The sequence below is a fragment of the Sciurus carolinensis genome, chromosome 2 (assembly GCF_902686445.1).
Source record: "Sciurus carolinensis chromosome 2, mSciCar1.2, whole genome shotgun sequence".
Taxonomy (NCBI): Eukaryota; Metazoa; Chordata; class Mammalia; order Rodentia; family Sciuridae; genus Sciurus; species Sciurus carolinensis.
Window position 1 is genome coordinate 105,556,570 of NC_062214.1, and position 14,212 is coordinate 105,570,781.

Genomic DNA, 14,212 nt, shown 5'->3' on the forward strand with positions numbered 1-14,212 from the left:
ATCATTGGTTGGTTTAATTTATTATTAATCTGTAATATTTTAGTTGCAAAGCTGAAGTGTTTCAAGAACAGACATTTTAGCTTTTGAGCTTCCAGAGATCACAGGAAATCATGTTCTTTATAAAAACAATGTTCTCAAAGGAAAAGAATAACTGCATCAGTATTCTACATTCTGTATAAAAATGATCTGGTCGTCTGCATCCCATCCTCCCCCAAGTAACATCAGCGTGATCACACGAAATCAGTTGAACTTATTTGTCTGACTAGGTCAGGAGCCTTCCTCTGCCGCGTTCCTCTCTAGATTAGGTTCAATAAACAACTGGGTGGTGTGCAGCATATTAACTGAAATAGTCATTGGGGTTGCACATCATCAACTGTAAGTGGTTTCTGCCAAACTATGCACAAATGACTCTATATGGTTTCCGCAGGTGTCACATTCCCCGGGAAACCTCATTTGACTTCACATTATCACTGTTTCATCCTTAGGAAAGCAGGAGTGGAATGTTTATCATGGCAAAGGAGGTAATGCTGCTATTCGGATGGATTGTTTAACAATTAATTGTTCTAGGTTGCTTTTATGGTTTTTGAAAAGTCTTTTCAGGTGCTGGTTGGAAAACATTTACAACTGGCACTCAGTAAATGATGTGCTATATTGAAAACACTTGACATATTTTAGTACTTCTATCATTCTCATGAATAAGGCACAAAATGCACAGATTCAGGTAAACTCACATGTGGTATTTACAGTATATTGTCATTACCTGCATGACTTAGGAGAAAATTCTTACATAACACAACATAGACAACATGATTGCACCGCTGATGGGTCACACGACCCTTCCTGCTAAGCCAATTACAATATCCTCATATACCTTTCTTTTGTCCTTTAGTTTTTTTAGTTTTCTTTTGCCTTGGGGGTAGGAGGAGGTAAAGGAGGAAACTTTTTACTATATGAAGTAACCAATCAAAATAAACCCTTCTTAGTGCATCCAAGGTTAAATAGTGTGACTCAGGCTTTAATTCACAGTGGACGGGCAAATTTTACTACTGAATACTGGTAAATAAATCAAGGATGCCTCATAATATCTCCAGCTCCTTAAGGTGGCAAGACTGGAATAGAAGTTTTAATGAATAGCAGCACAAAATTACTTAGAACTCTTACATTCTGGCATTGGGTACCACATAAATTAAATTCATCATTTTGACAGCCAAAGGAGCCTCGATTGTGTTCCTTTCTCAAAGCTGCACCCAATGGGCTGTGGGAAGAAGTTGGTGTCTCTCATTCAGTCATGCTCAATGTAAACAACTCCATAGCACAAAAAGACGCAATGGGCACCTAAACACATCCTAGTGGGTACAGAAGTCTCTCTCTCTTTCTCTGACTCTCTCTCTCTCTCTCTCTCTCTCTCTGTGTCTCTCACACACACACACACACACACTTGCAACACAGTTTGTTGGTGGCATGAAAAAAATGCCACACATGAAAAAATGCTACAGTTTGGGTCAAAGACTGAATTTTAGCAAACTGCTTGGTAACCTACAAGTTCATTTCTTTGAGACATTACCATCTTTTTTTTTTTTTTTTTTGACATTTGTGCAAGAGGCAAGGTGAATGCATACATATTAAATGTTCACATTTAATGGGAAGACCACACACAAGGGCAGTCTAAATTGAACCCATTTTCAAGTATTTGTTCACAGATTCTTCTGAGTACTGTATCAGCTCTTGATACTGGTAAGGTAGCCCTTGGGAGCTACACATCGCTTTAGCTTCAAACAAAAGAAATGGAATGACCAGCACCTTCCTTTGTTTTTCAGGCCAATACACAGAAGTATCGCTGCCGCAGCTACATGTGGCAAGTTCTGATGTTGCCAAAGTGAGAGTCTCTTTGGCCACTTGGTTCTTTTAAAATACAAGCAAGTCTCTTGTCCTAAGGTACCCTTATAACATCATCCTCTCAACAACATGGACAGGATAAAACCACACAGGAATAGCACACTTGATGCCTAGTAAGTGTATTTATTCAGTGGTCTGACAGACGTGGTTTGAGGAACAAAGGAAGGCTTTGGTGGCACATCAGGTTTTAAGGACGGTGTCCTCTTTAGTCCCGTCCTGGGAAGGGTGCCATTACTGGTGTAGCTGCTCTGTCTGGAGAGGGAAGGCTGCAGATGAACACTCACGGGTGTCCCCTGAATATAGTCCACCTTCGCCCCCGTGGGGGTGGGCATGTATCCTCCACGGTTCATAGTAGGCTGTCTAGATAACAAAACACCATTTGGTGAGTTTAAGTTTTTAGGCATAGCAGATATAGAGTGCCTCTGGGAAGAATTTTTGTGATAACCCCTTTGTCTTTCCAGAGAAGTCATTGGGACCCCAGGAGTGGTGGGGACGTCCACTCGCTTGGTTGGACTATTCCTGGGGAGCGTTGAAGGAGGTGAATAGAGTGATGCCTCCCTGTTGGGGACCTTGGGTGGGACCTCAGACATAGGTCCCACAGGATCCAGCATTAGGGTCTGGTGGGCCATTTGGATGTCTCCCATGATGGCTTTGGGGTTACTGTTGGGGTCATTTAGATGTTTCAGGAGATCATTGAGGGTATTTCTGGAATCCACAGAACGCCGGTGATCTCTCTTACCTGATGACTTTGTAAGAGGGTGATCAATACTTTGAAGCTTCTTTTCAGCTTTATGAGCATTGGAGTTTGAGAAAGATGTATTGTAGTCATGGGTAGCATTTGGAAGAACAATGGCACTGGGGATGTGCCCATGACTTAGTGGGGAGTGGGGTGGAGGACTGGAAGGAAAAAACTGGGGGGTTTCTTTCCTTGAAGCTGCATGGCCATGAGCCTTGTCTGAATGGCTCTTCATGGCCTGCAGGGTCTTCTGGTGAAGCACAGGAGTGGACTCCGGTGTGGGGAGAGCAGCCAGCTCTGGAGGTTGGCCTCGATGGTCCATCACCATGGATTTTGTATCTCCACTGGGTGGCAGCTCTTTCCGACTGGTCAGCAGGTTGCTATAGAGTTTAGGAGAATCAATATTCTGTTGGTATTCCTTAACTGGGCTATCAAAGAGACCATTCAGTTTGGCAAAACTTCCACTGGAGTCTGTGCATGACTGGGCGGATTCTGCATCTTTATGGATCTTTCTGTTCTTCCGGACAAACATGTCACGATAGCAGTATACTGCTACCCCTGCAATGAATGCCCCCAAAACAAAAGCAGCAAAGACACAGGTGATGAGGACGTTCATATGGACCATCTGGTTAGACTCTCCAGACTGGACTTCCCATCGCACACCTGCAACAGACACACAGGACAGGTTTGAATGAAGTGCTTTTAACAACAACATTAAACAGCAAATGGCTTCCACTGAGCCAACACTACCTTCGACACTGTCCATGTGCTTAGCTTGGAGGGTCAAGTAGACTCCAAAATTCCACGTTACATATTTTTCTTTATTCATAATAGGAGCCCCAGAGCCATAAATGATTGCTGCAAATGCCAGGATTTAACTCTAACCTCCCATTGATCTATATTTTTCTGTTCTTTCCCCTTCCAATCCCTCTTACATAGTTGTTAGAAATGTTAAGAATTTCTACCTTAAAAATAGAGTTACAGGGTGTGTATTTTCTAAACAGCTAATTTTAATTCCACAAAATATTTTGTCTCATGATTTTCTCCTAATTCGTAAATCAGGATTAAAGGCAGCTGCTGTGATTAGGGAAATGTATGAATTAGCATGAAGATATACTATGTTAAAATAATTATGGTACTACAATTATGTTAAATTAACTGGAATAAAAACACATAAATTGGTCACAACCTAAAGCATATATATATATATATATACTTGATCATTGTTAGCTATAAATATAGACTTTCATGTTTGCTTTTTTTTTTTTTTATTTTATCTTGGGGTGAAGTACTCTTGAATTACCTGCTATGTAAGAAATCCAGACAGTGTAAGGAAATATATTATGCATTAGTTAAGTAATATCATTAAATTATCTGGAGGTATTTGAGAAATACTTAAATTAGACCTAGAAGAAGAGCGAATTAGTTTTTAATTATTGTAATTTGTAATGCAACCACAGACATCTAACAGTCAATCAAAGAAATGTTAGTTCAAGAGGTATCTGAGTCTGTTACATGCTATACACACAGTTGTCCCAGAATAAGTAAGAGGGATTTTGAAGATTGTGTTGCTTTAGGTTAGTATTAAGGCCTTTGAACATTAGTTGTTTAAGTCAATGGTCAGGGTTATGGAATTCAGTGGCAAGAAAGGAAAGCAGAAAGAAATGGCATTACTAAAAAAAACAAAGCAGAAAGAAGAATGATCATAAAATTGTTTACAATGAAAATATATAAAACCAAAATCAACAGAAGTAAATCATAAACGACAAAACAGTGCCATAAAAACTGATTGGAAACCTGATCCCACAGTTTGGTAAGCACTAAGGAATAGATTTTTTTTTTTCTGGAATAATATATCTAATAAGCAAATGCAATTGGCAGCTACTTTATAACTGCTACCAGTATGGACTGAAAGTGATAGTTATGGACAAGTGCTCTGTTATGCTTTATTGCTTGTGGCATCCAACCAACTTGTCACTTCACGTATCTTTTTCATATTGCACTTTGGTTTGAAGCTATACAAGAGGCTGGGAAAGGCTCCTAGACAAAACATCTGACATCGGGATATTTGTAATTAGTGAGTTTTGTTTTTTGATGTTGCCAGGGCAAACCTCGGAATTCTCTGATATTCAGCAGCCTCTCAGCTTCCCCAGACAGAAATCAACACAGATTAGATTGTCTGAGTGGCTATTTCACGAGCCACGTCTTCAACAGCTTTCTGGCCCTTTCATCTTTTCAGAATGCACTCAGATATAACCACAAAAGGCCAGAGTCCCATGGCCAATGGAGCTGGAGGGGCAGCAAGAACAGTTCTACTTAGGTCCACCCCACAAGGGCACCCTCCTTGGTGATGTTAGGAATCAGGTTTCCACACAGTTAGAGATGAGTTCCCTGGTGAGGCCTTACCCTTTGGGATACCCGATAAAGGATCAGTAAAATCAGAAGTGTTTGGGTCATCTTGAACTACAAATTTCCGGGAGCTCGTCAGTTTAGGTCTCCAGGTATCAATCACTTTGGGTGTAATTTCTGGGATACTTGCCACTGTGATAACAGAAGATGAAGATACCTCCATGTCTGTGGTGGCAAACAGATGTTCATTAACATGGGTAACTTCAGAAGGCTTTTCTGATTGGTTTGTTGCATTTTAAAGTAAACTTTAAGTAAATGTAATGAGAAAACTTGTTCTAGGATTTTGTACAAACACACTTGAGGAGACTACACCAAATCCCTTTCTTTCAAGAGAAGACTAGAACTTCAAAATTAGCAATAAAGACATTTTAAGTAGATTTCAAAAGACACTGAGTCATTCCTACTGAAGTCTGTGTGGTATTGTGGTATTAGTGCTACCCATGGAAAAGCTAATAGAAATCCCAATGCAAATTATTTGCTATTTTCTCATTTTCTTGAGAGACAACATCATTTTCTGTGTGTGTGTGTGTGTGTGTGTGTGTGTGTGCGCACGTGCGCACGCGTGTGTGTGCATATATTTTAAACAGTACTTTCCTAGATGGTTGGAAACTTTATTTCCTTTACTGGGGAAGCTACAATGTAATTTCATCACAAAATCACTGGTTAAGTCCCAGTAAACACTTGATTTTGGACCTGATAAACCAGCTATGCCTGTAAGGTTGTTTGGCTTTTCCATTGCCTCCTGTCCATCTGTAGACTTCTCAACTGCACTGAGGGCCTCCTGTCCACAGTAAAGCACCATGTTCTTCAAAATGCCCATGGAATTTCTTCCAAAGAGTTAGCATCAACTCATACAAAATCAATGGCATTTACAAGCAGAATAAGGATGTTCTCATACATAAGATCTGCTATCCTTTTCTCCCTCCTGAGAATGAAACTGCAGAGTGTCCCAGAAGCATCCACAGAACTCAGAATAACTTAACCTTTTAGCAGGACTATTATTGACTTCTACCAAGTAGATTTCCCCCCAAATGTAAGCCTATACTTTAAGGTTACAATGGAGACCCCAATTGGGAGTGGTGCCAGTCACAGGCGGAAGTTCCTAAACAGATAGACAGGGGGCATGGAGAGCCCATGGACATCTTAGTACGTCAAAACCCAGCTGAAGCCTTTTTCACACCACTGACTCCATGACATTCAAAGGTCCCCAGGTTTCCCACAAAACATTCAAAAAAGGTCTTTAAAACTCATAAATACACATTTTTTGGGAAATGTGTATTTGTTTACTAGGTCATAGGGAAGGTGAGAAGGGGAAAATTATGAGATCCTGCCATCCATTAAACACAGATGGCCAGAGGGAACATTCATGATGCAAAGGTGAGAAAGAAGGAAGCTTGGGTGGGCGTGCGTGCAGCTGGAATGCAGTTCATGTTAACCCACTTGACTTTCTCAAGGGATGTGCCCTGTCAATGATGACTGTTAACATGCTACACGGGGGTGAAGTGCTGAGTGAGAAACAGTCTTCTGGTGCCGTCAGTGGGGTTATGAGTCAAAGCAGAAAAATGAAGGGCTGCCAAACTGCGCAAAAGGAGGGGAGAAGGGGCTGAAAATGCTGAACTGAAGGAAAGAAAAGGTTGTTAATTCAAAAAAATTAAAAAAAACTAACCAGATGTTGGACCGCCAAATATTTTGTAATCTGGTGTAGTTGAAGTAGGCAAAATTTCTAAAAGAATTAAAGGAACAAGTAATCAGTAAAAAGTAACCAAAAGAAAGCAAAAATTTATGAATTCCAATTAACTAAAAAAGTCAAAAGAAAAGGCTACGAACTAAAAGATTAACCTACTGGTTAGACTACCTTTCTCTAGATTTTTCTACAAAATTGTAAATGGTGAAGGAAAAAAAAAAAAAAAAAAAAAGATTCTTTTCTAATGCATCCCCATGACCAAACGGCTCAGCTTTTGCGAAGTTCAAGTTAAATGCTAGGTGGTATGTGTCCCAAGTCATTTAAAAGGCTGATCGTAAAATAATGTTCACGTGCAAATGTCAAAAGAAGCGGCAGGAGGGAATGGAAGAGTTCGTCTTACCATGGCAATCCCCTAGATGGGCGGTGTTGCCGTATTCTATGTCTTGTTCATATCCTCCAGCACTGTGGTTATGGAAAGCAAAGAAGTCTTCAGTTAGCAGCCTTCATAGGAACATAAGTGACAACCAGAGCAGAACCAAGAACACAGACGGATTAGTAAGAACGGGCAGAGACAACAATCCACATTTCAACATAGCTTGCTAAAATGGCTATTACTGTTAAAATTTTAGGTGAATGTTTACTAGACTAGAAACTTTTTTTTTTGTTTCCCTTTTCCATAGTATTATTATGTCTACAATTTCCCATCCCTCTTACATTTCAGGTTTTCTTTTTTGTTTCCTTTTCCCATATCCAAAAAAAAGGAACAAAACAATGACAACAACAACAGACAAACAAAGGAAGCAAAAAAGTAGTGTAACTGTAAGTTTTCTAAGATTTCCAGTTTTAGGGACCTGGAGGAGATAGTTCATAGTTAATATGACAGAGTGTACTTACAGCATCCCTGGGGTCACTCTCCCGCAGGCTCCCTGGCTTAACCAGCCACAGTACGGGTCACGAGATGCAATACAAGACCTGTAAAAAACCAAACAGAATGTGGTGTGGATTTTCTGGTCATCCAAGGTTTTGATACTGTAAGACTCTCTGTACCTAAAGAAACACGAGCTTACTTTTTACATGATCCATATCGCTCGCAGCGGCTCAGGGGGATGCGGATAACACAGCTGGAGAATGCTACGTACAATGCATGGTGGTCTTTATCCAGCTGTAATGAGATGACCTTTTTGTCTTCTTCATTCTCAGCATTGCACCTATTTTATGAGATACATTTTGAAGTCATGGGTTTAGTCAGTCAAAAACTACACAAAGCATACAAGGCAAGTGTGGTTTGGTTTTGCGATGCCTGAGAATTGGGGAATCCTACGGAATACTTTTGATAACAAACCAGGCAAGTACACAGTTTGGGACTTAATAATTATGTGATTCATCTGCTACATCTGTGCATGGATGATTAAGTTTCAGACTGGACATGGGTTTGTGAAGATTGCTTTCCTGTTACCATGGTCAAATGGAATTATATACGTGAAGGACATGTTAGACCCTAAAGAATTCAAGGATAATGATTCATGAATTTAAATCTTTCCATGCAACATGGCTCCTTTGCTTCATGTCATGTTTGTTTTAATTTTCCAAATAATCTCTTATATTTCACTGGTTGGAAGAAAATGCAAAACTATAAATATATTCCGTGCATGTGTATGCTTGCAACCAACTGTCTGCCACGTGTAGCATCCTGAAATATATCTGCAAGGTAAGAGGGGTACTGCTAAAATGTTCTCATTTTCCATAGGTGAAAAACAGGAGTGAATTATTTTTAAACTCATCTTCTGTTCATCCTCCTTGCCCTAGTGAGCTCAGGAAAAACAAAACAAAAGTCCAGGATTTATTTCAGTGAGATAAAAAAAAAAAAAAAAAAAAAAAAACACTAATATGCCAAACCACCACTAATTCAGAGGACTGAAAGGAAATGACTAGATGAAATACATGCAGGAAATTTTTGAGTAGGGCTGAAGAGCGTTCTCGTAAAATATACGTACTTTGCATGGTTGTAAGCTTCAATCTCTTCCAGTAATACGCTGTCATTCAAAGAGAAGGGACTGGTCTTTGCCAAAACTTTAAGTACCACACCGGCTTCAGAGCCAACGAAGATGACTGTGTAGTTCTGGTGGGGCCCTGCAGAACGGTCCACCGCGATGGCTGTCAATCTGTACCTGTAAGAGAAGGCACAGAAGTCAGACTGGATGCCAATAGCAAGGGAACGGGCGAGATGCCAGTGGACCACTGTGGCCCATGCAGTCTCACCTGACCCGAGTCTTTGTGAACCAGGGCTCATCAGCAATAGGTGGAACGGCAGAGTCCATCAGGGGGTGGGATTTGATGAAGGACAGGGTCTCATCCGGAAAATCAATGGAGGTTTTGTAAGCTTCAGCAAGGCCATGTTTTGCACAACAGCCAGGCCTGAAAGGAAAACAGTATTCATTTATCATCACTCCACCCCAACTATATCTGAAGAGTAAGTGCACTTTCTGAAAGAAAAGGTCAAAAAAGGAAGGAAAGTCAGCAAAACCAGAGAAGCAATGCTATTGCCCTGAATACAATGGGTTCTCCATATTCACACTCTTGGTGTGGCATGTTACAGGTTTACTGACTTTGTCAGACAGTTGCATAAGAGCCCCTTTCTGGTGTGGCAGGTTGGCCCAGCTGCTCTCTGAGGATTGATGGATGGAGGCTACCAATGTCCACAGGGTTTTGTTCAAGACAAAACCCTTTTCAACATTTTTCTTTACCTTGGTTTTGGAACTTTGTCTTCGGGGACTGCTGTCCAAACAGAATCTGGTGTTTTCTGTTCTTTGAATCGTCCTTTGAATACTTTTTCAATGTCATCCATGCTAAATGCACAGACTGCTGAACCAGGAATGCTAAAAAAGAGAAAGAGAGAGAGAGAAACCATCAAGAAGAGGCTGGTGACAATGGGCCCATGCTTGGTTCCAACAAGCAAGCTCAGAATATCTTTTGAAGTGCCAGGGATCTGTTCTTACCTGTTGAGCTGAGTGGTAAACACCCCGACCACAGTGGGGATGCCATTGATTTGTATTATGTCTGTAATAGACTGCAGAACATCAAAGTAGAAAAACGAATCTCCAGGGACAGAACAGTTAAGCCGAGCCTTCAGAAATGATGTCCAGTGTTTCTCCAGGACCCGCTGGGAGCCACCCATGTCGTTTTTACATATGCGGGCCACACGGGAATAGACAGCCTGCCCGGGGACAAAAGTAAAGCAAGGGAGTTATAAGCAGGGAAGAGCAATGGAAAGCAAATGCTGCTACTTCAGGGAGGGGCAGAAAATGCTAACAATACCTCGTTCAAAAGAATCTAGCAGCCTTCTCTCTAGGGGTCTGTATGGTAAGAATGTAAACTAGATTTACCTGAGAGAAAAAAGGGCCAATTTCCTATACTGCCAAAATGCTCCCCAGACCTGAGCTCTCTGTATGCTGGCTGAATGAATATCATTCCCACACTTTGTAACTTTGCTTCTCATATTGTTAATGAAATGTGGCATAGAAGGGATGGCAGTGCTTTGAGATCACATGGGTTCTTCACAGAAACACTCTAAATTGAATAGGAGCCTCTACTTCCCATCCTGCCTTTTGACACCGAAAAAAGTCTCCACTATCAATGGATTATGAGAGTCAAAGGAGCCTCCATAGCTCAAAGATACCTGTAGAACATTCTCTATGTTGACAGAAAAGAAATGAAAACATCTCAAGGCCCAAGGCTGCTGTTCCCACTCTGGCCATCGTTCAGGTGTTTCTAGCAATTATTCTCAGAATAAGCAATCCATCTCTGAACTTGGCCTTACATACATTGCACTGAGTGCTGGAAAACACACTAAGAGAGTATCCATAACTACCAAAGAGGTCTCAATTCCATGCAGTATAAGTCTACAATACAAATCCAGTACATATACTTGCCTTGCCTAAATTATTATGTTCTACAGCAATTTCTCGAAAGAAGAAATAAACATAGTTTCCATATTCTATGGCATGAAGAAAGTGTGGCTCTGAAAGAAAAATTGAAAACAAACTGGTTCCTAAATGATAATTCAATTAGCACATGCCCCCAACTGCTAGGTATGACTGACAGATGTTGCCTAGTCACATTCAAGAGAGTGATTTTGAGGAGTTCCAATATGGGTGTGTTCAAGCTTCAGGGAGCTCATCGTCTTTAAAGTCAGCTAATGGACTGTAAAAAGGTCTGCAGGGAACTGAACCTCGGCAAAGGTCTTTGTTTCAACAGATTTATTCATTAACCTATTTAACTAGGGAAGAGAGCCTCTTATACTAAGAATTAAAAAAAGAAAAATCTCAACTTCTAGAATCTAAAGAACAAAATGACTGCAGATATGTACTAATCAACTAACTTTCCAAGATTGGTAAATAGGAGTGAGCCTGTAGTATTCTGTGCATTTAGAGTTAGACAAATCAGTATATGAAGACAAGTTGGGTCTCATTTTGTTTTGTTTTGAGGTCACCTTTGGATAAAGGGCTGGATAAACTAATTCTCCTGACATGCCTACTAGTCTCCTCCATCCTCACCTAGGCTCTCATTCACCAAAGCAGGTGCCCTTGTTCTACATGAACAATATAAAGTCATGCACTGAGCTTCCTGACGGCCTTGGCTGCTCTTCCCACTTGAGTCTTCCCACTACCCTTAGTGACCCCATGACATTACTCTTCAAAGGTACCTTTTATCCATTTGGAATCATATTTTATTGTGCGAAGGGCAGATCCATCGCCCATGCTTCGATAAATAACAGCATCGCTGGCCAAGAAGTCAGCCACTGTGGCAGAATATAGCTTCCCATCTGAAACCGAAGTTGTAATTTGGTAAAATAACCATAATTATCCTGCAGTGTGTCAGCCTACCTAGGGTGCTGTACCCTCTGCAGTGCTTTCACCTGTGTTACAGTTATCTTCATGACAAACCTGCACCCGATGCTCACAAGCAACCTTTAACTGGTTGGCCCATGGCATTACTTAATTTTATAGATTAGGGATCTTAACATCAAAAGCTCAGCAACTTATTCAGGGTCGCTGGCTTAGTTAACAATAGAGCCACGTGTTCAGAAAACCTGTGTGCCAAAACATCCTTGCTTTTAATTTTCCCTTTTTAAAAAATTTGTTCAAAGATTTCAGCCTTTGAAATGCCAGTGTCAAGGTGTCTATGAGCTTTTTTTCTTCCTTTAAATTCTCTTTGTACCTTCTATGACATTGATCATTTATATTCATTACACTAAAAGTTCTTACCAGCAAAGAGGGCAACATTGGTTTGTCTGGCATCAAATGGGCATCTTGCCAGGCCACTAATTTCTTCTCCATCATACTCTAAGGTATTCAACTACAAAAGAAAAATAAATAGCTGGTGTCACATCTGTTCAATGTACCTGTTTGAAAGCAATATTGCTTTATTTGCATTGAAATTCTATTTGAAGAATTCTGTTTTTATTCTTTTCTAGCATTAGTGATAAAACAAATTACTGAGTTATAGCAGACAGGATCCAACTCTAACAGCATACAGTGAAGAAAAAAAACAACATTGATCAAAAGAAGCACATCATATAAAATATACTTACCCTATAGTACCTACACATAGGATTGAATGCATTGGTACCACAAACAAAAACCATCTCGTCATTTCTTGGAACAAATACTTTGATAAAGTTGTGGCATTCATCCTAAGAAAATGTAATAATTAACGTTAGACATTTCATATGCTGACATTGTGGTATCAAGCCTACAAAAAGACTGAATGTAGCAGGCCTTGTCTGTTAACTCACTTTATGTTTGCCTTTCATAGCACAGTTCTCTCGATCCTGTTGTCTTGACCGCCATGTCAGTTTCTGTATTAATCAAGCAAAATCGAAGTTCAGTGTTTAACTGGGATCATTTTTTGGCAGGGAGGGGGGCATTATTCAAATTCTGAGAGAAGGAAAATAAATTTGCCATCTATAGTTGCTCACCTTGCTTGGTATTACTTCTGTTTTGGGGATTTCATTTAAGTTTACTGTATAAACTTGATCCCTGTTGGAAACAAGGCAATAAGTCATATCATGTGAATGTATAAAAATGTTAAGCTGCTTCTTATTTTATTTTTACAGATCTGCCTTTATTATGTTTTGGAGATCATCTGGATTTTCTCTGTCTCAAAGTCAACAAAGAGTACTTTTTCATTAGTGAGATGCTTTTATATATCAGTGTAGTCAAGGAGCTAAGAAAGCTCTTCTCTCTAGGCATGGGTCAAACTGCTACTTGATATTAGCATAGACATATTTCTAATATTTGCTTGAATAATTCTAAGTTAAAAAAGAATAAAGAAAGATTTTTTCCCCTGCTACTTTAGGAAAAAAGAATGGTGAGTGATTTCTTGATGGCAGTAATAAAATAGCACTGCTGAAGGTTTTAGCGCTGTATTTTGTTCCTGGTACACAACACTGACTCTTCTCGGTGAATATTTTTGGCTACTTGCAATTCTTGATCACAATCACATATTAGTTTTTCATGAACTAGACACATTAATGCAAGCACCACAAGAGAAAAGAATTTTAATCTAATAAACCAACGAGAGGAAAATTACCTGCCAGCAATATAAAGTGTGTCTCGAATTTTCAACATCAGCTGAAAGTCCAGCCTGTGCTGCGATTCATTGCCTGAAGGGCGTCCTCTAAAAACCGGATATTGCCTTGAATCTGCAAGTAAAAATGGGCCAAATCATCAGTCAGGATTATGGAGCTGAAGAATCAATAAACAGCATTGATTAGCTGTATATACTAGTTGTAGAAGGGTTTTAACTAAATTCCTCTCTTAAGGTCTTGAATATAAATGAATAAAAGACGATGAATGTCAGCAAATGGCTTTTCTCTTTTTACTGAAAATATACAACCTATATACATGGATTGCTGCAGAAAAGTACCCCAAAGTATCCCATTGTCTCCAAAACACTAGGAAATGATTACAGATAAATTAATATGCAAAACATTTTAAAGACATAAAAATCTCTCTGAAAATGGATATGCCTGGAAAATGAAAAAAAAAAAAAATCCTTCCTAGAAAAGGAGCTGCTCTGGATGACTTACAGTGATAGTCGACAGTATTGAGGGGCTCGTCGTCTTCAGGAAAGCTGACAGCCCTCAACTGAGGAATCATCAGGAGCAGCATGTGGACACAAAGTAGGAAGAACCTCATGGTGGGCCACGAGGAAGTCAGAGCAGCCCCTCCTCAGAAATCCCACTTAGCTACCTGGAAAACAGAAGCAGTTTGGAAAGATCTCTATGCTCTCATGAGACTGTTTTCTCATTTGTAATCAGATCTATTTTCACCCCCAATTCCTTCCAAGGCTCCCCTCCCATCAGGAATACTGGTGGTGGTGGATCAGGTATCTCCAAAAACAAAGGCAAAAGATGACAGAGTGCCAGGCTTGGTTAAAGCATCTGGTGAGCATATTGCTACTTTAGGCAAATTGACCAGAATTTT

At 40.0% G+C, this 14,212-nt stretch overlaps 1 protein-coding gene across 12 annotated transcripts in view; it reads right to left on the reverse strand.

Annotated features, from left to right (window-relative positions):
• Window positions 1-1,541: 1,541 nt before the first annotated feature.
• The window catches only part of Sema6d (semaphorin 6D), a 54,869-nt gene continuing 42,198 nt past the window's right edge, over window positions 1,542-14,212 (reverse strand). For 2 of the 12 annotated variants that reach the window (XM_047540552.1, XM_047540551.1), the window contains exons 2-19: window positions 13,816-13,978; window positions 13,317-13,428; window positions 12,703-12,763; window positions 12,520-12,582; window positions 12,316-12,417; window positions 11,990-12,080; window positions 11,428-11,547; window positions 10,655-10,743; window positions 9,722-9,939; window positions 9,470-9,601; window positions 8,985-9,140; window positions 8,720-8,893; window positions 7,793-7,933; window positions 7,620-7,697; window positions 7,126-7,226; window positions 6,708-6,764; window positions 5,039-5,206; window positions 1,542-3,295 (exon numbers count right to left, since the gene is read on the reverse strand). In XM_047540552.1, the coding sequence (XP_047396508.1) occupies window positions 2,007-3,295; window positions 5,039-5,206; window positions 6,708-6,764; window positions 7,126-7,226; window positions 7,620-7,697; window positions 7,793-7,933; window positions 8,720-8,893; window positions 8,985-9,140; window positions 9,470-9,601; window positions 9,722-9,939; window positions 10,655-10,743; window positions 11,428-11,547; window positions 11,990-12,080; window positions 12,316-12,417; window positions 12,520-12,582; window positions 12,703-12,763; window positions 13,317-13,428; window positions 13,816-13,924 (3,261 nt within the window). In that variant the 5' untranslated portion in view covers window positions 13,925-13,978 and the 3' untranslated portion in view covers window positions 1,542-2,006. The remainder of the gene's footprint in view (window positions 3,296-5,038; window positions 5,207-6,707; window positions 6,765-7,125; window positions 7,227-7,619; window positions 7,698-7,792; window positions 7,934-8,719; window positions 8,894-8,984; window positions 9,141-9,469; window positions 9,602-9,721; window positions 9,940-10,654; window positions 10,744-11,427; window positions 11,548-11,989; window positions 12,081-12,315; window positions 12,418-12,519; window positions 12,583-12,702; window positions 12,764-13,316; window positions 13,429-13,815; window positions 13,979-14,212) is intronic. The other 10 variants (XM_047540563.1, XM_047540557.1, XM_047540555.1 and 7 more) reach the window with 10 other exon arrangements.